The sequence below is a fragment of the Pongo abelii genome, chromosome 9 (assembly GCF_028885655.2).
Source record: "Pongo abelii isolate AG06213 chromosome 9, NHGRI_mPonAbe1-v2.0_pri, whole genome shotgun sequence".
NCBI lineage: Eukaryota > Metazoa > Chordata > Mammalia > Primates > Hominidae > Pongo > Pongo abelii.
The window spans coordinates 70358804-70381945 of record NC_071994.2 but is presented as its reverse complement, the minus strand read 5'-3'; the positions used below and the strand labels follow the sequence as shown (position 1 = coordinate 70381945).

The following is a 23142-nucleotide window of genomic DNA, read 5'->3' as shown; positions in this document are numbered from 1 at the left end:
AAAAAAGGCCTTTCTTAAATTGTCAGTCAAAAAGAAAATGTTATTATGAGTCCCTGCTATTTAAGATCAGAAATGTGGCACTTATGGTCTCTCTCCGGTTGCCGGATGTAGCAACTAAAAACAGAAATGGCCAGTTAAATTTGAATTTCAAATGTATGAAATTTTAGTGTAAGTCCCCTGCAATATTTGGGACACCCTTATACTAAAACAATTATTCTTTGCTTATATGAAATTCAAACTTAACTGGGTGTCCTGACAACCTTACTCTCCTACCCAGACTCAGCATTTGTACATTTTACACTCAGCATTTGTATATTTTCTTGCACATTTAATTTTTTGAAGTTTTGGAAACTATCCAGACAACTGCATATTTAATTGATTTCAGTGCTCATCACTAGTCCTTTTATACCATGATTTCCACATTCACAAATTCTCTTTAAGGCACATGTACGCTACACTGTTATCTTCCTTATCAAAAATATTGTTTCCTGCACATATGAAAGACACTTTTGTTATAAAACTGTTTGGTGATAATAAACTGTTCAAATCTCAAAATTCTGAAGGTGCTGTTCCATTGCCTTCTGAGTTACTGTTGCAGAGGTCTGTATCCACCCTCCCTTTTTGGTTTTGCAGATAACCAGAATTTTTCTTTCTGCATGCTTTTAATTGCTTCTTTCTAATCTGTTTCTAAGGTTGCTTTAATACCGATTTTGCCTAAAATTTAGTGACCATATACTTTTAACTCAGAAAAAGTTTCTTAATATTTCTTTGATCATTGATTCTATGCCAAATGTTCTTTCACCTTCCTTAGAGACACCTTTAATTCTCACACTGGACCTCCATCCTCTGATATTCATATATGTTCTTTCTTAGTTTCCATCTCATTATCCTTTTCAGATACATTTAAGATCAGATCAAGTTTATCTATTAACTATCAATTATTTTATATTCTTCAGTGTTAATTTTACTTTTTGTTGAATTTATTTTGATACAGTATTTCAGAGCTCCCTGAAGTCCTTCTTTGTTGTACCTATTTCTCTTTTCACTTTAGAGACTCTTCTCTACTTGTGTATTTCTACTCTATTGAGTTCAGATTCTCTGTTATGCCACTGAGGACACCAACATTTCTGGAAATTTCCTCTGAAGGCTGCAGCAGCTAATTTTCAGGGCAGTAAGTTTCCAAGTCTTTAGGATGATATTTTCTTCAGTATTGCAATTCCCTCTAATTTTCCTAAACATGTCTGCTTTTTTTCTCTTGGTATTACTTCAGCATATTTGTATATCAATAATTAGGACTGTGTATTCCTATTAACTCTATTCTGAGATAATGGCCAAACTCTCTTTTTACATAATTAGCTTCAGGGTTCATCATAGCTTGCTTTTTACATAATTAGCTTGCAGAGTTCTGAGTTCAATGTTGTCCTTGCAGATATTTCTCTATTACCACTCTGTTCTACTGAGATTAAATAAAATTCTACTGCTTGGATCTCTAATTCCGAACCAATAGAGTATCTTCCATTTCTAGCACTTTTGTCCATACCCTTCACACCTTAGAGAAAATTCTGTACTTCTTGTTATTTGGTATCTGAACCTATTATTAAGCGTGGAAAACCAGGAAAGGGAAGGGATAAGAGTGCACTGTGGTCACCTCAAAGTGAATCACCCCTGCAACAGAAGGATGGTCCCTGGGTTTTCTGGTTGACAGAGATAACAACTCAGAGATACACTGTCTCAGACACAATGTCATACAATGCTTTCCTGTCTTTTATTAGGTGGCTTTTGTCCATAAATAATTGAATTCTACCGGCCAAAACTGAGTTTCAAGTTCTGTGTGTTTCCATCTTTTCTGTTACTTCCTAGGGACTTTTTAGGGGAGTTAAGAGATGTTGTTTAACAGATGGCCAACCAGTTTCAATTCAAACCAAAATTTAAGTAAATATTTTGAAGACAGTGAAAATACAAAGTTGAACACACAATATAATTTCATGCACATTAAAATGCACAGAAAAAAAGACTAGAATGAAATAGGACGAAGAGTTTTCTCCTTAAATGTTTAATATATTTATGACTGTATTATATTTATAGTAGGTAAAGAAAAATACACTATAATTTTAAATATATAGGGATTTTTCTAAAGATCTCCTTTTGAAGCAAATAATTCTTAGTGGGAGATAGGGGAAACTATAAATGTTGCTTGGGATTAGTTGTGTTATTTATAAGATTTCCTTAACAGCAGCATTTATAGGGTTTAAAGGTTAGGTAAACTTTGATTAAAGCTGTTAACTAAATGAACAATATTTATAAGTTTCCTCTTCTATGACTACTGTGAAGATGTGAATTATGATCAAATCCCTTATAATATTCACGACATTTATAAGGTTTCTCTCCTGTGTGGACTCTTTGATGAATTCGAAGAGCTGAGCTATGACTGAAACCTTTACCACACTTAGCACATTGATAAGGCTTCTCTCCTGTATGGACCCTCTGATGAATGTGAAGATTAGAACTGTGACTAAAACCCTTTCCACAATCATCACATTTATAGGGCTTTTCTCCTGTATGGACTCTCTGATGAATGAGAAGATGTGAACGCTGACTGAATCCCTTGCCACACTCTTCACATTTGTAGGGTTTCTCTCCAGTATGTACTCTTTGATGAGTGTGAAGCTTTGAACTCTTACTGAAGCCCTTCCCACATTCAGGACAAGTATAGGGTTTCTCCCCTGTATGGACTCTCTGATGAATGCGAAGATCTGAGCTGTGACTAAAGTCCTTTCCACAGTCATCACATTTATAAGGTTTCTCTCCTGTATGCACTCTCTGATGAATTTGAAGATTTGAGCGCTGGGTAAAGCCTTTACCACAGTCCTCACATTTATAAGACTTCTCTCCTGTGTGTACTAACTGATGAATTCGAAGATTTGAGCTCTGGCTGAAACCCTTACCACACTCATTACACTTATATGGTTTTTCTCCTGTGTGGACTCTCTGATGAACATGAAGTACTGAACTCCGATTAAAACTCTTACCACACTGATTGCACTTAAAAGGCTTCTCTCCTATGTGAAGTCTCTGGTGAATGTGAAGTAATGAATTTCTACTGAGGTCTTTATCACACTTGATTTTATAGAATTTCTCTTCTGTGTGGACTCTTTGATGATTGTGAAGACTAGAGATCCGGCTGAAGCTCTTATCACATGCATTACAGCTATAAGGTACCTCCCCTATGTGAACTCTTTGATGAAAGTGAACTCCAGAGCTCTGATGAAAGTTACCGTCAACTTCATCACATCCGTACAGCTTCTTACCTATGTGGATTCTTGGATGTCTATACAAGTCTGATCTCTGAGAGAAGCATGCTTTACGGATGGAACATTGATAGAGGTTTTCTCCAGGCTGATTTCTCTTGTGGAAAACACACCGTGAGTTCCAATAATAAATTTCTTTACATTTGTTACATCCACAGTACTTTTCTTCCGTTGAATCTCTCAGTAGGTCTTTTTGACATATCACCCCAACGTACTGTGGAAGGGCTTCCTCCACTGGGATATAAGAATGCTGAACTATGAGCTTCTGTTCTTTTTCCATGGAGAGGTTTTTCCTGGATATGCCAAGACGGTATCTGCCCCCTTGAAAACCATGTGAACCACTCATGTAGATTTCTCTACCATAGTCTTGAGTGGTTTTTGTTTCTAAGGACTGCCAAGGCATAAAATTTTTATATTTTAAGTTCCTGCGACTTTTGCTTTCAAAAGTCAGTTCATAGTTCCCATACCCTGGTACTTGTGTGGAGAGTATTAACCATTCGTGACACTGGGAATGATCTTGCTGTGTTAGGTCTTTGGAATCTGTCCCTTGAACAGTTTCCCCATAGTTCTGATTCTTATACATCTGGGCGCCAGCATTCCACCAGCCTTGCCAGCAGGAAAAATTTTCATATTCTAAGTATCTGAATTTTTCTTCTTGGGATTTGTAGCTCTCATTCCAGTTTTCTAGAAAAATAAAAAGATAATCCCATGGTGAGATAAAAGCTGTGTTGAAAAATTTCCAACTATCTAAATCAATGACCTTTAAATGATAGGAATATATGTGTGGGTGGGGGTAGGAAAGAAGGGTTATGACTCTGGCTGCTCCATTTGGGTCTGAAATTCATTTGTTTTGTTCATTCATGTATGTATTCGTTCATTCACTTATTTATTCATTCCACAAGCATATCTTGAGCAGGCACTGTTAGAAAGATTTAACTTCTATTTACCATGCACTATAAGAAATGAGAATAATGCCAACTGCTTCATGGAAATGGTAGTAAAGACTGAGATTTAATTAGATTACTTTATTTTGGATATTATTATAAGAAACAAAATATATCGTTCCTATTTTTCTGTTCTAGAATAGCGTGGTAGATTCAGAAAAAATGACTACGTTAACTCACTACTTTACCTACACCTTTGGTGTTCTCCTTCCACACTCTCTCTATGCTTGGCTACACAATTTGCGTTGGTAACTGGGAAAATAACAAAAGTAACACAAGCAGAGACTTGAAAAGTCCTTTCCCTCTCTCTTGATGCTTTTGAAAATCCCGTGACCACCACCATGTAAGTGTGCTTGGGTTGGCTTGTTTGAAGAGAGATATATGGCCAAACATTCCCACTACCTCCACTGATACTGAGCCGACTGCCCCACATTTGAGTCAGGCCAGGCAGCTTAATCTTAGACCATTCAGCCACAACCAAATCCTTCATGATAAAAGATCCATCCAGTCAATGAGAATCATAAAAAATAATAAAGTTTGTTTTTAAGCCACTAAGTCTGGCATAGTATGTTATACAACAAAAGCTAACTTATACAAATAGCATGAAGAGAGAAAAAATTTAGGACCACACAAAATTGACTACATATGGAGATATGTGTTTTAAGGGTAATGCAGAAAATAACTAAAACTAATAATCACAAGTATCTATTAATGATATAACCTAGGTGTCCTAGAATCTGTCTTGCTTTATCTTCTATTTGTAACCTGATTTAAGAAACATTTTTGAGAATATCTCTTCCAACACCTCAATATAACACCCAGATAAAAAAACAAAATACTCAACAAAACTGCTCTTAGAAGAAACTCTATTCCCTATGAGACGGGATAACTTTACCTACTGACATGACATTTGTGTAGTTCTCCCACATGACCTCCCTGTAGAGTCTTTTTTGAGAAGAATCCAGGAATTTCCACTCCTCCCAAGTAAAAATAATAGTCACATCTTCAAATGTTACTGCCATCTGGTCAAAGATCAGGCTTTCTAGGAAAAAGAAATCTAAGTGAGAAGATGGACAAAGGTAAAGACATTTAGCAGATAACATAAGTGGCAGGCCAAATAGAAAAAAAAAGAACTTCAATAAAGAAGAAAACCAAGAAAGGTAAGGAGAGGTAATAACAATAGTAGTCAAATAGCTAAATAATATATCCAATCATGAAACATCATCACTATCAAAAGAAACACCTATACAGCACTTGTCTACTAACTAAGTTTTTTACCTGTATTTCAGTTACTCCTCACAGAAATCCCATGTTGTAGGTAGCTTTCTACTACTATTATGCATTTTAGAATGGAGAACAGATAAATATATGTATTAAAACTGCCTAAAGTAATTCTTTTAGTGGAAAGAACAGATCATAAATTGGTTATGTGACAAAGCCATTTTATTTCGTTTTAAAATTTTCATTGTATCTATTTGATCACACATTCTCAATTCTAAATTTCAATTTAAAATTTTGAGTACCTACTAAGAATAAAGGAAACAGATACTTTTAAGGAGTTTACAAGAAAATGGAAGGAAAGCCAAATACTATCATCATCAGCAGCAGCAGCACCATCATAGCTGCAGCTAAATCTTATTGAATGTTTATTGTATGAATAGGGCTATGTTATCTCATTTACTCTCAGAACAATCCAATAAGGTATGATTATTCACAATAAATGAATACGCAATCTAACGTTTAGCAAGACTAAGTTACTTGTATAAGATTATGTAGTTACATCATAGAGGTTTTTAAACCCAGCACTACCTATTAAATAAAAGTGAGATAAATTAAAAACGTTTGATGAAGGGTTGTCAGTTGAGATTTCCATATACTGTCATAATGTGTTAATGAAGAAGGGCAAAGGAAAGAAGTACTGAAATATTCAAGAGTAAAAAATACGCCACCAAACTACTATTTTCCAAATAAACTACATGAAAATACTTGTCTAAACAATAAAACATTAACCACAAATAAGAACTCAAGAATGAGAACATTCAGAGCCATATATTTAAATATCTAGTGGTCTATTTTTAATGTTTATAAAATAAGTTTAATAAATTTTAAATATAATGAGTCCGCTTTAAATATATAAATTAAAAAAGAAAAGAAATTTGGGATGCTCAGAAACTCAAACTACAGGACTGAAAACTGTGAAAGTTGGTATCTGTCTGGAAAATAAATGGACTCACTGATCTCTAATTTTATAAAAAGTACAATAAAAATAAAACTCAATCTGTAGTTACTGGATTTGTTATTTTTTTAAAAATTTAAGGATTTATTTTAAAAACATACTAGCAATTAGGAGTCTAATTTCTTTTACTGAAAATAAGTTCATAAATATTTAAAATACTGAAATAATATAAGTAAAAATTAAAAGCCTACCTTCCCCCAAATAATTTAAGAAATAACCACTATAACCAGTTTTCACTGTGTTCTAACCTTCTTCCATGTATACACAACACACATTCATACTTCACTGATTTTTTTCCTTAATAAAGACATGATAATTCTGCAATTTTCTTTTCTTCATTTAATACATAGTGTACAACTTCCCACTTCAGTACAGATAGACCTATCTTATTTGTGATAATTTTTAAACATGCCCACAAATTATTTGATCCTTTCCATTCAAGAGGTGAAGCCTAATTCCCCACCCCTTGACTATAGGCTGAACTTGGTGAGTAACTTCTGATGAATAGGAAATAAAGTGGATAACGAAGTAGTGGTATGCAACTTTGGAGGCGGGGTCATAAAAGTCACTGCAGCTTCTTTCTTGCTCTCTCTCGGATCACTAGCTCTGGGAAAAGCTATATGCCATGTCATGAGAAAACCTAGGCAGCCCTGTGGTGAGGAATTGGGACCTTCTGCTTTCATTGAGAAATGAGACATCTTGCCAAAAGCCATGTGAGTAAACTATCTTAGAAGTGGATCCTCCAACCACAGTGCAGCCTTCAGATGACTATAGTCCCTGCTGACAGCTTCACTGCAACTTCATGAGAGACCTTGAGACAGCTTAGCTTCTTCCCGATTCCTCACCCTCAGAAACTGGGTGAGATAATGTTTGCTGTTTTAAGTATTAAATAATTTGTTATGCAATAATAGATAACTAATATTATTTGTAAAAGTTATGTAGCATTTCATTTTATTGATGTCCAAGACTTAACTGTTCCCATATTAATGGACGTTAAGATCATTTCCAGTTTCTTGGCTATAACATATAGCAAAAGAATTCTCTTAAATATATCATTATTTCTATTGTAATATTTCTATATGATAAATAATGTCTTATGATAAATATAAATATTTCTACATGATAAATAGATGTATTTCTGTATGATAAACTTCTAGAAGTGAAATTGTCAGGCATCTGTATTTCAGTTTACTAAAAAATACTACAAAATGTCCCTTGAAAATATTTTTAAAAATATGTTACAAATATTTTCCCCCAATGGAGCAATAAAAGCAAGACACCTATATTCAAAATTAGTAAGTACAATAAATCTAAACAGAAAAAAAGAAAAGAATTATATAAACAATAAACTAAGATGACAAGCCTATTGATAGAGAAAAGGATACTAAAACTGAGTTTTAAAATAAAGTGGCATACTGCTTACAAGAGATATATTCCAAACTAATGAATTCTGAAGGACTAAAAATGATCTGGCTAATTGTTTTCTTGTGATGTTTAAGTTCTTTATTCACTTCCTGTTAGCTGGTTCTTTTGTTCCAGGGACTTGATTAGACTACGGTTCATTTTTTCCGACAAGAATACCTGCCTATATACTTCCTATAGTACATTTTAGTTAGCTAAACTGAACAATGGCTTCAGGTGCTGTCAGCCCAGTCCTTCCATTCTAAGATTCTCTTAAACCTTTCACTAAAAGTTTTAGCAATAAATGATGATCATTTCCTGGATTTGTGATTTCATTAGGTTTTACAAATTGGTTAATTCTGTAATTCTACATACCTTGTGCATACATATGCTATAATTCTTCTATCATGAAAAACTTGCCATTACAAATTTTCTGGTTATCCTGAAATGTAATCCTAATGAAAAAGATAAGATAAAATGCTTGATTATCTCCCAAACTTACTCTCTTTCAAAAATCAATTTTCAGAGTAATGAGATGGGGCAAAGCAATCACCAACTATGACCAATGAGATTTGTATTATTTTGCTTTTCAGTGTTTTCATACTCACTGATTCTTACATACTGGATGGGTTGCAATTAAATTGCAGTCATTTTTCTTTTAGATGTGCAAGATTCTCTCATCTCAGACAAGTAGGAATCCCTTCAGGTTGGCTCCTGGGTTTGTAATATGACCTTTTTTGGTGTTTGAGAGCTTCCTTACTTTCTGGCACGACAAATGTCCAGGTTCATTCTTGTTCCATTTCCTTGACCAACCAGGATGTATTATTTCTCCCAGGAGTCTGATAATTTTCCACTCCTTTTTTGGTATATAAGTAACCCCCCAAAAATATTATATAAACTTGATCTCTTTTGTCCTCTCATCTATGAACATAGCTCTCTCCGATTATTAGTTTTCTTTAAGGTCCTTTTCAAGAAAGGTCAGTTAAAATCATTCTCTATACATCTGGAGTTTTGATTCCTTCTTGTAATATTGTCAGATTTTGCTTATACAATTTGAAATGGATTCTTAGCTACATATTAGTTCATGACTAATACATCTCCTTGATGGATCTTAACCATTATTGAACATTATTGACCTTTTATTGTGACATTAAATAAGTCTCTTGTAAAGAGCACAGAGCAAGATTTCTGTTTTTCATTCAATCAGTATGACTCAGTTATTTTATTATCCATGTTCATTTATTGTGATTACTAAGATAGACTTATTTCTAACATATTATTTTTTATTCTTCCTTTCCTGTCTCTTAGATTGACAGTTTTATGCTTTAATTTCTTCACATTGCCACCTTTTCATCTATATAGATTTCAATTTCACACATAGCTTCTATTATTTTAATAAGTAACCTAAATATATTTTAAACATATACACTTACCTATTTTCCTAATAAGTCAATTAAGAAGAGAAACTAATCCAGGAAAGGCTGCATGAAATATGACCAGAAAGGTGATCAAGTACCTTGGTAAAGTTTATTGTTATCATAAAACAAAACTAACAACAAAAAAAATAGGAGTGAACAAAGAAAAAATGAGACATAGAAAGTATATCAGTGCCTACATATCTGAACTACAATTCTTGACAATACAAACATGAGGGGAGAAAGAGAAGGATATAAGAGTGTGCTAAAGTCCATGTCTTATTAAAAATATGATACACCATGGAATACTATGCAGCCATAAAAAATGATGAGTTCATGTCCTTTGTAGGGACATGGATGAAATTGGAAATCATCATTCTCAGTAAACTATCGCAAGAACAAAAAACCAAACACCGCATATCCTCACTCATAGGTGGGAATTGAACAATGAGAACACATGGACACAGGAAGGGGAACATCACACTTCGAGGACTGTTGTGGGGTGGAGGGAGGGGGGAGGGATAGCATTGGGAGATATACCTAATGCTAGATGACGAGTTAGTGGGTGCAGCGCACCAGCATGGCACATGTATACATATGTAACTTACCTGCACATTGCGCACATGTACCATAAAACCTAAAGTATAATAATAATAATAATAAAAAAAGAAAAAAAAAATATGACCTAGATATTAATACATTTAAAAAGTCAGTAGGGGTAAATAAAAGTCAATGTGGGTTTTAAGTTAAGCACAACCATCATAAGAAACAAAATGAAATCTATGAAAAACAAAATAAAAACAGAAGACAACTTGCTCCACGGGAAAACAGAAAATAAGAAAAGACGGCAAAAATAATACAATAATAATTATAATAAATTTAAATAATTTAATATTACAGATTAAAAGACTCATAGATTAAAAAATAAGATTTAGCATGTGGTTTAGAACAGATACACTAAAAAGAAAAACATTTAAAAATACAAGGATAGAAAAAGATTGCAAAAATACGAATCAAAAGAAAGCTGAAATAGCAAACTTAATTTCAGATGAGTAAAATTTATGGCAAAAATACCATAAGGGACAAAAATGTTTTTTATATGAACAGTAAGAAAAAATATCCAAAATAAATTGAATCCACAAGCAAAATTTCAAAATGTACGAAATGACAAGTGTCACAAATGTGAGGGGAAATATATATACCATTAGTTGTAATGATAGATATTAATATGTCCCTCTCAAAAAATTATAGCAAGCAAACAAAAAACCCTAATAATATGAAGACTAAACACTACAAATAATAAGCTTCAGTTATTTTATCTATGTTGAACTCTGCACCATCAAAATACAAAATACAGATTATTTTCATGAATACATAGTACTATAAGATAGACCATGTATTAGTCCATAAAAGAAATCATGATAAATTCCAAAGCATCAACATAATACAGAATACATTCTCTAGTTACAATGTAATAAAATTTGAAATTATTAACAATAGAATTTTAAAAGTCCACACTTCTGAAACCCAAGTAACATACTATATTATTAAGTAATCTTTGAATTTAAAAGAAAAATATAACAATTCTTAATTGTTTTTTCTTAAAAATCTAAATGTAATAATGACAATAATTACACAAAAAATGTGCAAGATCCAAATGAAATACTTGAAGGAAACAAAAATGGCTAGAACAACTGGGCAAAGTGGCACACACCTGTAATTCCAAGCACTTTGGGAGCCCCAAGTGGGCAGACTGCTTGAGTTTGAGACCAGCCTGGGCAATATGAAGAAATCCCATCTCTACAAAAAATACAAAAATTAGCCAGGCATGGTGGCACACACCTGTAGTCCTAGCTACTCAGGAAGTTGAGGTAGGAGGAGCGATTGAGCCTGGGAGGTTGAGGCTGCAATGAGCTGTGATTGTACCACTGCACTCCAGCCTGCAAGACAGAGCGAGGCGCTGTCTTAAATAAATAAATAAATAAATAAATAAATAAATAAATAAAATTTAAAAACCCCAGCTACACTAACATCATACTGAATAGGTGAAGGCTCAAAGTATTTACCTTGAGAACCAGAAAAAGACAAGAATGCCCACCCTCACCACTCCTATTCAACACAGTACTGGAAGTCCTAGCCAGAGCAATCAGGCAATAGAAAGAAATAAAAGGCATCCACATAAAGACAGGAAGTCAAAGTATCTCTGTTTGCAGATGATATGATTCTATACCTAGAAAATCCCAGAGTCTCTGCCCCAAAGCTCCTTTAGCTAATAAACAACTTCAGGAAAGTTTCAGGATATGAAACCAATACACAAAATTCAGTAGCACTTCTATATACCAACAACATCCAAGCTGAGAGCCCAATCAAGAATGCAATCCCATTTACAATAGCCACAAAAAGAATAAAATATCTATGCATACTGCTAACCAGGGAGGTAAAAGATCTCTACAACAAGAATTACAAAGCACTGCTCAAAGAAATCAGAGATGACATAAACAAATGGAAAAACATTCTATGCTCATGGATAGAATCAACATAATCAAAATGGCCATACTGAAGCAGTATACAGATTCAATAATACTTCCATCAAACTACCAATGACATTCTTCACTGAATTAGAAAAAAAAAAAAACTATTTTAAAATTCATATGGAACCAAAAAGGAGCCCAAATAGCCAAGGCAATCCTAAGCAAAATGAACAAAGCTGGAGGCATCACATTACCTGACTTCAAACTACAAAGCTACAGTAACCAAAACAGCAGGGTACTGATATGAAAACAGACACATACACCAATGGAACAGAATATAGAGCCCAGAAAAAAATGCCTCACACCTACCACCATCTGATCTTCAACAAAGTTGACAAAAACAAGCAATGGGGAAAGGACTCCTATTCAATGAATGGTGCTAGGATAACTGGCTAGCCATATGCAGAAGATTGAAACTAGACCCCTTCCTTACACAATATACAAAAACCAATTCGACATGGTTTAAAGACTTACATGAAAACCTAAAACTGTAAAAACCCTGGAAGATAACCTAGGGGATACCATTCCGGACATAGGACTTGGCAAAGATTTCATGATGAAGACACCAAAAGCAACTGCAACAAAAACAAAAATTGACAAATGGGACCTAATTAAACTAAAGAGCTTCTGCACAGCAAAAGAAACTATCAACAGAGTAAACAGACAACATACAGAATAGGAGAAAATATTTGCAAACTATGCATCTGACAAAGGTCCAAAGTCTAGAATCGATAAAGAATTTAAACAAATTAACAAGCAAAAAAAGTACGCAAAGGACATAAACACTTTTCAAAAGACATACATGCAGTCAACAAGCATATGAAAAGAAATGCTCAACATCACTAATCATCAGATAAAGGCAAATCAAAACCACATTGAGATACCATCTCATACCAGTCAGATGGCTATTATTAAAAATTCAAAGATGAATTCAAAGTAGCAGAGAAAAAGGAATACTTAAATACGCTGATGGTGGGAATGTAAATTAGTTCAGTCATTGTGGAAAGCGGTGTGGTGATTTCTCAAAGAACTTAAAACAGAATTACCATACCCCGCAATCCCATTACTGGGTATATGCCCAAAGGAATATCAACTGTTCTACCATAAAGACAATAAGCATGTATATGTTCATTTCAGCACTATTCACAATAGCAAAGACATGGAATCAACCTAAATGCCCATTAACAATAGACGGGATAAAGAAAATGTGGTACACATATACCATGGAATACTACACAGGCATTAAAAAAGAACAAAATTATGTCCTTTGCAGCAACATGGATGGAGCTGCAGGCCATTATCCTAAGTGAACTAATGCAGAAACAGAAAACCAAATACTGCACGTTCTCAATTATATTTTGGAGCTAAATATTGAGAACACATGGACACAAAGAAGGGAGCAACAGATATTAGGGCCTACTTGAAGGTAGAGGGTGAGAGGAGGAAGAGGATAAAAAAACTACCTATCTGGTACTATGCTTTACCTGGTTGACAAAATAACTTGAATGTCAAACACTCATGACTCACAATTTATATAACAAAGCTGTAAATATACCTCTAATCCTAAAATAAAAGTTAAGAAAATGTCTAGAAATAAATCATTCAGCTCAGGAGTGTAAAAAAGAGAAACCATCCCCCATTAAAAAAAAAAAAAGAGCAAACTTCAAAAAAGAAGAATAAAGTGGAAGTCAAAGATATAAGAAACAAATAAATGATTGAGAAAATGCATAAAGCCAAAAGATGTTCTTAAAAATTTAATGTCAGACCAATGAAAGTCAGATTTTTAATAACACGGTTATGAAAAAATACAGGGCAAAGTAAGGAAATAACTTTTGACATAAGATTTTTCAATGATGCAAAGGTGTTGTGAACTATATATATAAGGATATTTATGAGCTATAGGCAAATACACCTAAATATGTACCTAAATAAAGGGATCAATTCCCAGTAAAGTACAAAAAAAAATTGCAAAATAGATGAAAGACTAATAAAAAATTATATAGACTAGTAAGTACTAAATTAAAATGGTAGCCACGCTCTTCCTCCCTCTCCCTAATCCCAAGGCTCTAAGAGTTTTATAGTTGAGTTCTAGCAAACATGTAATTAACTTAATTACTATTACATTGTTTTCAAAAGTAGAGAGTGAAAATTGCCAACTTATTTTATGTAGCTAGTATAATCTTGGATTCCAAGACCAGATAAGAACGATACAAATAAAATTAAATTACAGGCACATTTGTAAATTTTGTAAATATACAAAAATCCTAAATAAAATATTAGATAATTAAATTCAGTAATATGTCAAATATATGCATCATGATCAGACAGTTTATTATAGGAATGCAAGGATCGTTCACCATGAGAAAAATCTATTAACGTAATTCACTATATTAATAGACTATAGAATAAATCCATGATAATCTCAACTGATGCAGAAAAATCATGTGCTATAAAGTTCAGGAAGTTCAACACCGATGTATTCTCTTAAAAACACTTGTAGCAAACTAGAGGAAAAAAATAAACTCCCTAAAGTGGCAAAGGTTAAATATCAAGAACTTTAAGCTTAATGGAGAAACTTCATATATATTCCCTTTACAATGGTAACAAGAATGACCACCATCACTGCTGCTTTCAACACAGCACTAGAGATTCTGGCAAATACTATAAGAAAAAGAACTAAGAGGTATAAGAATTAGAAGCAAAAATATAAGATGTCATTATTTGCATAGTTATGGCCATCTACCTAGAAAAAGAGTATACAATAAACTATAAATTAAGAGAGTTCAGCAAAACTATCAGATACAATAAATAGTTTAACTGACTCAGCAATCAACTACTAGAAAGATACCATTCACGCCAGAAAAAAAACCCTATCTTAACCAAGAATACAAATAATTATTTGAAGAAAACTTTCACATTCCAATAAAGAAGAAAGATTATCTAAATAAAAGGAGAAGCATGCTTCCATGCTCTTGGATGCAGTAACTTAAATTCAATACATTCCAGTCAAATTTTCAGATGGCTATTCTGAGGAACGCAATAGACTTCTGTTCCTTAAAATTGACAAGGAAGGAAATAAGTTGGTAAAGACAAGTAAACCAAACAGGAAGACTACTAGATACTGACATATCACCAAAACTATAGTAGTAAAATCAGAACAGACAAATAGATCAGAACAGAGGGCTCAGACACTAACCAATGTGCTTCTTTATCTACAAAAACATATTAACAATAGAGGTGGCATTAAAAATCAAAGACAGAAGTATGGATTATTTACCAGATAGCATTATGAAAACTGATTACCTATATGAGATAAAATAAAACTGGATTCCAACTTAATACCATATACAATGGGGACACTAGATCAAGTAAGCACTTAAATGTTAAGGGGAAAACTATAAAATTAATGGAAAAAAAAGATGGAATTTGAAAACATTTACCACTGTTAAATGAATCCAAGAGCCAGTCCTTTGAGAAGAAAAATATTAATAACAAAGTAGATAAATCACAAGCTAGTTAATCAAAGGGGGGAAAAGGAGCACAAATAGAAAAAAAATAAAAATAAGATTAGGGAAATGGCAACTACAACCTTTAAAAATAACTGGAACAAAAGTTTTCTCAAATTCTTTCAAATTTTCAAAGAACAGATTATTTGATGCTATGAAATTATTCCAAGGCATCAAAAACTGTTCAAGACATCAGAAATGAAAAACTCTTCAAGACATCAGAAATAAAGTGAAATATAAGACCAGTAAAATCCAGCAGCACTTGAATTCATAATCTACTACCATATCACTAATTACTTCAACATTTAGTAGCTTAAAACAACAGTAATTATTTACTATTTCTTATTTTTTTTCTGGGTCAGAAATTCAGGAGTGGCTTAGCTAGGCAGTTCTGTTTGGATCTCACAAGATAAGTTGTTACATCTGCAGTCATCAAAAGGCTTGACCGAGAAGGATTCAATTCCAGGGTGGCTAACTCCCATGGCTGGCAGGCTGGTCTAAATGTTGATGACAGATCTGTTTTTCCTTCACGTGGTCCTTTCAAGTGGCGGGGGCTATCTGTCAGCATGGTGCAAGTTGCCCAAAAGAAAGTCAAGCAAAAGCTGCATTGTTTTTATGACTTAGCCTTGGAGGTCACATCCTATCACTTCTGCTGTACTCCACTGATGAGGCAATCACAAGCCACGGCTGTATTTGAGAAGGGTGGGACACAGACCCCACCTTTCAGTGGAAACAATGTCAGTCACATCGTAAGAAGAGCATGAAAATAGCATAAATTATAAGTGTTGGGAAAAAGCTGAGTGTTGAGAAGGAAACTGAGGCAGGGTTTGCATAATGTCCTTTGGAATGTGTCTAGACTTGCTGGCTCCTTGCTTCTAGCCCTCCTAGGCTCCTATTCCCATTATCTAAAGTAGAAGAACGTGTTCCATATAAATGCTAAACTATCGAAGCTGTAAATCATGTGCTTAATGCAACGTGTCCTTTTGACCTCCACATTCTCACCACCTGTTTCTCTGTTGGATTACCAATAAATAGCGTGGGCTCCCAGAGCTTGGGGCCTTCGCAGCCTCCATACAATAGTGATGGCCCTCTGGTGTTCCCACCTTTTCTCTCTCTCACTGTCTTTTTCTCAATCCTTTGACTCCGCCAGACTTTGTCACCCCCACGACCTGGTGTTGGGTCTGATCACTCCAACAATAAGTAAGGCCATCTTTGGAAAATTCAATCTGTTATAATACCAAAGCATATTATATCATGGTAAAGTGGTAGTTTATTCCAGAAAGAAAAGGTTCAAATTAGGAAAGCTATTAACTTTAAGCTTTTATAATAACATCAAATAAGAAAAGCCATATGATTATTTTAATGGATGCCAAAAAGTATACTTATTAAAATTCAACATGCATCCTTCATTTAAAACTACAGACAAAGCATGCAAAACAAAACAAAGCAAAAGACATACAAACGTATCTTAAACCCAAAGATAAAACATTAAAGTCATTTTCATTAAAACTGGAAACTTGACAAGGATACTGCAAGTCCACAATTTTTAAACTACTGTGAAACTACATGATAATGCAATTAGACAAAATTATCTGTAGAGGATATGACTGCATATCTGAGAGATCCAAGAAAATCAGCTGAAAACTACTGGCAATTATAAGGGAATTCATGATCCCAGAAATTCTGTTACTAGAATTATAAACTAGACATTACACGTGTATACCAAAAGATCTGTACAAGAACAGTTAGAGCATAATAAATGCTGTAACAGCAAAATACTAAAAACAATCCAAAAATTCCAACAACAAAACAGATAGGTTGTTCATACTATGAAATAGTACACAGCTGTGAAAATGAACAACTACATGAATCAACATCGATGCACTGTAACAGTTAGCATTATGCAAAAGAAGCCATTCATGGAAGAATATATACAGTGATTCCATTTATATAATGTTCAAAAATATGCAAAACTAAACAACTGTGTTTAGAAATGTACATGTAGTTAAAAGCACAGGAAAAAAAAATTAAGGAATAACAACATTTAAGATAGTGGCTGCCCCTTTAGGAAAGGGGTGGGAAAGAAATTCTGGAGTCATCAGGGGGCTTTTAAAAGTATATGCTGATTTAGGCTGGGCATGGTGGCTCATGCCTATAATCCCAGCCCTTTGGGGAGGCTGTGGCAGGCAGGTCACTTGAGGCTGGGAGTTCGAGACCAGCCTGGCCAACATGGCAAAACCCTGTCTCTAACAACAAAAAAAAAAACAACACTACCCAGGAGGTGGAGGTTGCAGTGTGCTGAGATCACGCTACTGCACTCCAGGCTGGGAGAGAACAAACAGTATGTCTTAAAAAGAAAAAACAGTGTATGCTGAGTTCAACGGTGAGTGTCCATGTTATTATATTTTAAATTGTACATATGTTTTCATATATTCTTTTGCTTATATGAAATACATCACAATAAAGTTCAAATTACATAAAATCTAAGAGTATACAAAAAGAGTTCAGACATATAATAATTTTTTTTTTTTTTTGAGACGGAGTCTCACTCTGTTGCCCAGGCTGGAGTGCAGTGGCATGATCTCGGCTCACTGCAAGCTCTGCCTAAATGAAATTTATAATAGCAATAAGAATATAAATTCCTAAAAATAAATTTACCAAAAATACTTAGAACCTATATAAAGATAGTTTTAGAATTTTGAGGGCTAAAAATAGGGTTGGGGCCAGGTGCGGTGGCTCATGCCTGTAATCCCATCACTTCGGGAAGCCAAGGTGGGCGGATCACTTCAGGTCAGGAGTTCGAGACTAGCCTGGCCAACATGGTGAAACCTTGTCTCTACTAAAAATACAAAAATTAGCCAGACATTGCGGCTCACGCCTGTAATCCCAGCTACTTGGGAGGCTGACGTTGCAGTGAGCCAAGAGTGTGCCACTGCACTCCAGCCTGGGCAACAGAGCAAGATGACTCTGTCTCAAAACAACAACAACAACAACAACAAATAGGCTTGAAAAAACAAGATGACTCTGCTCAATGTTAGGAGAAATAAATATAATTTTGTTCTAACTAAACTTATCTCTATTTTCAAGCAGATTTAATCAAGATATTAATCTTGATTTTGATGTGGGGGTGGAGGAGCTGTAACAAACTGATTTTCAAATGCTTTTGAAAGAAAACCATTTTGAAAGTGGAATAATGAGGAGAAGCTAATTCAATGGCATATTAAAACTTTAATAAGGACTCTGCAGTTCATAACATGGCTTGACATAGAAGTAGAGAAGATCAATGGAGACGGGTACAAATCCAGAAATGGACACGAGTACAACAGTGCATTTTACACATGACAAAGGTTACATCAAATTTGTGGGGAAAAGATAGCTTATTCAATCAATGATGTTGGGCCAAATGATGACATCTGGCAAAAAAAAAAAAATTAAGCTTGATACTCTGTCTCAATTCTTAGTGACTAAAAGTCACTAAGACTAATGTCTTAGTGACTAAAAAGAATTATATCAGATATGCATTATAGTTCAAATAATAGCTAATTTAATACCATCAATTGTTGTGAGTTCTTCATGTCCAGCACTGTTCTAAGTTATTTTTACATGTATGATCTTGTTTAACATTCTTAACAGCCCTACACAGTAGCTGTTATTTCTCCACTATAGAGACGAAAGCCTGGCTAAGTGGTTCAATCTAGTTCACAGTATTAAGAAGTGACAGACATGCAATAAGCTTAGGTAGTGGATGTAGAGCCTGTACTATGACCAATGTGCTATATTGATTAAACATAATGAAAGGTTAGTACATACTTATTATCTAAAACTTATTACATAAATGTTTTTACATCTTTTTGACCAAAATGGAAATCATCAGAATATTATTCTGTGGAAAAAGCCATCCTCTCTCATTTTTATCTTCACTGAGTGAAAAAGAAACGCTACATTCTTCTTCATTGCCTATTAAATGCACTACATATAAAGGGACAACAATAAAAACATTCTGATACCAGTGTAAGAATTGAGAAGAGGCTCCACAAAACAGGACAGCCTCAAAAGTAATCTTTGTATACATATGTGTATGTGTAATTTTGTATACGAAAAGGTAGCGCCACAGTCAGTGGAGAAGATAAATTTTAGTAGAAAAATTAAATAACCTAAGTAGGAAGTAAAAAGAATGTTTAAATTCTGTCATTTCTCACATCAAAATAAATTCTTGATAGATGTAAAAATTAAATGTTTAAAATAACACAATTAAGAAACAGGAAAATGAAAGCAATTACATATTAAATTTGGAAGTGAAGAAGAGATTTCAATGCATAAAACTTTATGTAAAAGAAATGAGATTTCATTTTATGCAAATTTAAAACTTATATAAACAAGTCCTTAAAGTAAAAGGCAAATGATAAACTAGGAGAAATATTTACAGCATATGACAAATGATTTATATGTTTTCCACACAAGAATATCTAATATCAAGTGGAAACAAAAAATTCAGTAGGAAAACAGTGATGTATATCAAAAGGCAATTCATCAAAGAAGGAATATAAAGAGTCAATGAATATATGTGAAAAAGTCAACCCTACTAAGGATTAAAAGGATGCGAATCAAGGCAAAATTTAAAACTTAATGCTGGCAAAGGCTCAGTAAGACTCATTCATCAAACGGTTGTAGGAGTTCAAGTTCATGTAACATTTCTAAAAGAGAACTTGAGTTTTTCAAAAGCCTAAAACATGCTTATATCCTTTGATTCTGTTTTCCTATTTCTCAGAATATATCTTGAGAAAATAAAAAGACATATACTTAACAAATTATGTATAAGAATATTTATTATAAGATATTTATAACAACAACATATTGGGAAATACTTAAATTTTCCCCAGTAAAAAGCAAACTTAACGGGAGTCCAAGGTGGGCAGATTGCCTGAGCTCAGGAGTTCAAGACCAGCCTGGGCAACACGGTGAAATCCTATCTCTACTAAAAATACAAAAAAATTAGCTGGGCATGGTGGCGTGCACCTGTAGTCCCAGCTATTGGGGAGGCTGAGGCACGAGAATTGCTTGAACCAGGGAGGCTGAGGTTGTAGCGAGCCGAGATTATGCCACTGCAGTCCAGCCTGGGCAACAGAGCGAGACTCCATCTCAAAAAAAAGAAGCAAACTTAAATAAAGCATACTATATACATAGAATGGAACACTATACAGTCATTAAAACTCATGCTACCAAAACATGCTTGGAAAAATGCTCATTATATGTTAAGTGAAAAACGTATACAAATAACAGCTATTCATACATTGAATAAATATTTACTGAGTGCTTAGTATATGCACAGTACAGTTCTATATACTGGGAACATTTCCTTCCCTCATGGAGACTATTTGTCATGAGTCAAATTTTTTAATTTAATGTTTTATATATACTAATCTTTTTATACACATGTGTGCATATGGGTGCATATACCTAAGTTTATATTTGTACATGTGTATGAACATGTATACATACATATCAGTATTTGTACAGACTAGTGAGTACGTATATACAATAAGTATTAAATAAAAGACTACAAGTAAATACACCCAAGGTCAACAATGGCTATCTGTCAATATGGTTCATGTGAAGAGATGCACAAGAATAAATAACAAATTTAAACATTAATTGACTTCCACAATGTGGCTTTATACATTCATGTTTCACTTCCCTGTCACTAGCCTGGTTTCCTTATTTGTTCCCTCAAATTGTACCTGAGACTAAATGATGGCTTTCCTATTTAGAATATCTTCCTACTCATAATTGTTCAAATCTGAGTTTCTGTTGCTGTGTTTTAAGTGCCACTCATTCTGGCACTGTTTAATGTCGATAACTTCAGAAATTATTATTAATCTCATATAGTTTATTACCCCCAATATTAAGACTTTTTTTTTTTGAGAGGGAGTCTTCCTCTGTTGCCCAGGCTGGAGTGCAGTGGTGCCATCCTGGCTCACTGCAACTTCAGCCTCCCGGGTTCAAGCAATTCTCCTGCTTCAGCCTCCTGAGTAGCTGGGATTACAGATGCCCGCCACAATGCCTGGCTAATTTTTGTATTTATAGTAAAGACGAGGTTTCACCCTGTGGGCCAGGCTGGTCTCAAACTCCTGACCTCAAGTGATCCACCCACCTTGGCCTCCCAAAGTGCTGGGAGGCCAAGCCACCGCGCCTGGCCATGACATTCTTATAATTCTTTATCTCAGAACACCAAGAACAGCATGAATTATACACTAGACTTGAGTGACTGAATGAATGAATGAGTAAATGTTGGGAAAAGACACTGGGTTGGGGCAGGGTCAAGTCTGCACGCTCGAAAATTTCACAGGCAAGCAAGGAACATTTTCTGTCCAGTCATCCATCCATCTTCATTGCCACCTCCACCACCCATGGAGAATGCAGGGACATTTTGTAAATGAGAAAAGACAATCAGCCTCACCTGGGATCAGACTATGAGGGAAACAGTGTACATCTCTTCCTCCTTTGTGTTCCTCTTCTGGGGAAGGGTAGAGTGCTGAGACGGCTAAGCTGAGGAGGAAGGCAGACTGAAAACCTGGGTTTGACTTTAAATTCCCAAATTCATTAAATTTCCCATATACTAACTGGGTATGACTCGCAAATCTCCTAGCAAGAGGTCAAAAAGAAGCCTATGAATGCTCTTCTTTCCTTTCAACGACCAGAAACGAGAGCTATGAACACTGGCACCTTGAAATTTATTTCCAACCCTCTAGAAACTTCAAAAGATACAACTCATTTATTGAGATTATTATTACTACTAATAATAATAATAGAAAAGCACCAGCACACTTAAATAGTATCTATTCTCAAGGTATTTTTCTTATTTTGTTCAGTTTAAGTAGAAAATCATTCCATTGTCCTCCCCTACTTGCTAAACAGGAATACTGGATTTACTATCAGAAAGGTACCTGGAGTCTTAGAGAAGTATTCCAGAACTGGAGCTCCCAGGTCCTGATCAAAGTCTCAACTGTGCCGTCAAGCACTTGTAGAACTTTAAAGAGGGCCAAACTTATAGATCTCCAAGATCTCAGTTTCCTTACCTGTAAAATGGGGGCATAAGCCTTTGCCACCCCAGTCCTTCCTTGCTGATCAAAGGTAGGTTCCTGGGCAAAATAATAAGCAATTAGTTAAGAACCCTCTTTCTCTAAGGAAAAAACATTTCATGCGTGCCCCAAGAGCAGGACAGGTTTGGGCTCCCCCAGCGCGTCGCGGGCTTCCCAAGTGTAAGCACCAGAGAACCAGACACACGAACGGTTCTCTAGGAGCGGGATCTCCCGGTCTCGGCCACAGACCCGGGGGTCCTCTGCTCCTGCCGTGAAGACGCGCGCGGCCTCCGCTGCTTATCCAGATCCCCGGCCAGAACTCTGTCCCAGCACCGAACACCGGGCACCCATACCCCGGGGCCCAAGCTGCTTCTGCCCTCCTCTACTTGCCTTTATTAAGTGTTAACGTGGGAGAGAAGCCGTGATGTACCCATCTACACGGGTGTCACCGGAGTTTCTAAACCGGAGTAGCTTCTCAGTCCCTGACCCTCGATTTTCTGCCCCTTTTCCTTCAAGCACAGCTCGTCTTGCCCTGTCCGCTTCTGGCTCAGTCCTCCTGAGAGTTCACGTCACTTAACGGAGCCTGTGAGAGTGGACCGGGATGGCCAAAACACTCAGTCCACACAAACAATGGCCGCAGCCCGGCTGGACCGAAACGGAAGTCCCAGGTCTCGGAGTAGACACTCGCAGTGTTTCCATGGATACGGGAGGGGCGGGGCGGG

At 35.2% G+C, this 23142-nt stretch overlaps 2 protein-coding genes across 11 annotated transcripts in view; one reads left to right on the top strand and one right to left on the bottom strand.

The window, feature by feature from the left end:
- NLRP14 (NLR family pyrin domain containing 14) overlaps positions 1-23142 on the top strand; it is a 107057-nt gene that overhangs the window by 29923 nt on the left and 53992 nt on the right. The gene's annotated exons all lie outside the window — the stretch shown is intronic.
- Positions 1747-23120, bottom strand: ZNF214 (zinc finger protein 214). 10 transcript variants are annotated; one of them, NM_001131487.1, is given in 6 exon segments: positions 2043-3992; positions 5148-5294; positions 8265-8344; positions 21799-21887; positions 22418-22480; positions 22811-23092. In NM_001131487.1, coding segments are annotated over 3 exon segments (1854 nt in total). In that variant the 5' UTR covers positions 8278-8344; positions 21799-21887; positions 22418-22480; positions 22811-23092; the 3' UTR covers positions 2043-2298.

Bases quoted from the DNA above. Each gene is read 5' to 3' on its own strand.
- ZNF214 (XM_009246678.4), bottom strand. The intron at 5,295-21,798 runs GTGAGGCTGATT...TCTTTTTCCTAG, and splicing joins CCCTCATAGTCTGATCCCAG to AAAGCCTGATCTTTGACCAG. The intron at 3,993-5,147 runs GTAAAGTTATCC...TTATTTTTCTAG, and splicing joins CACAAATGTCATGTCAGTAG to AAAACTGGAATGAGAGCTAC.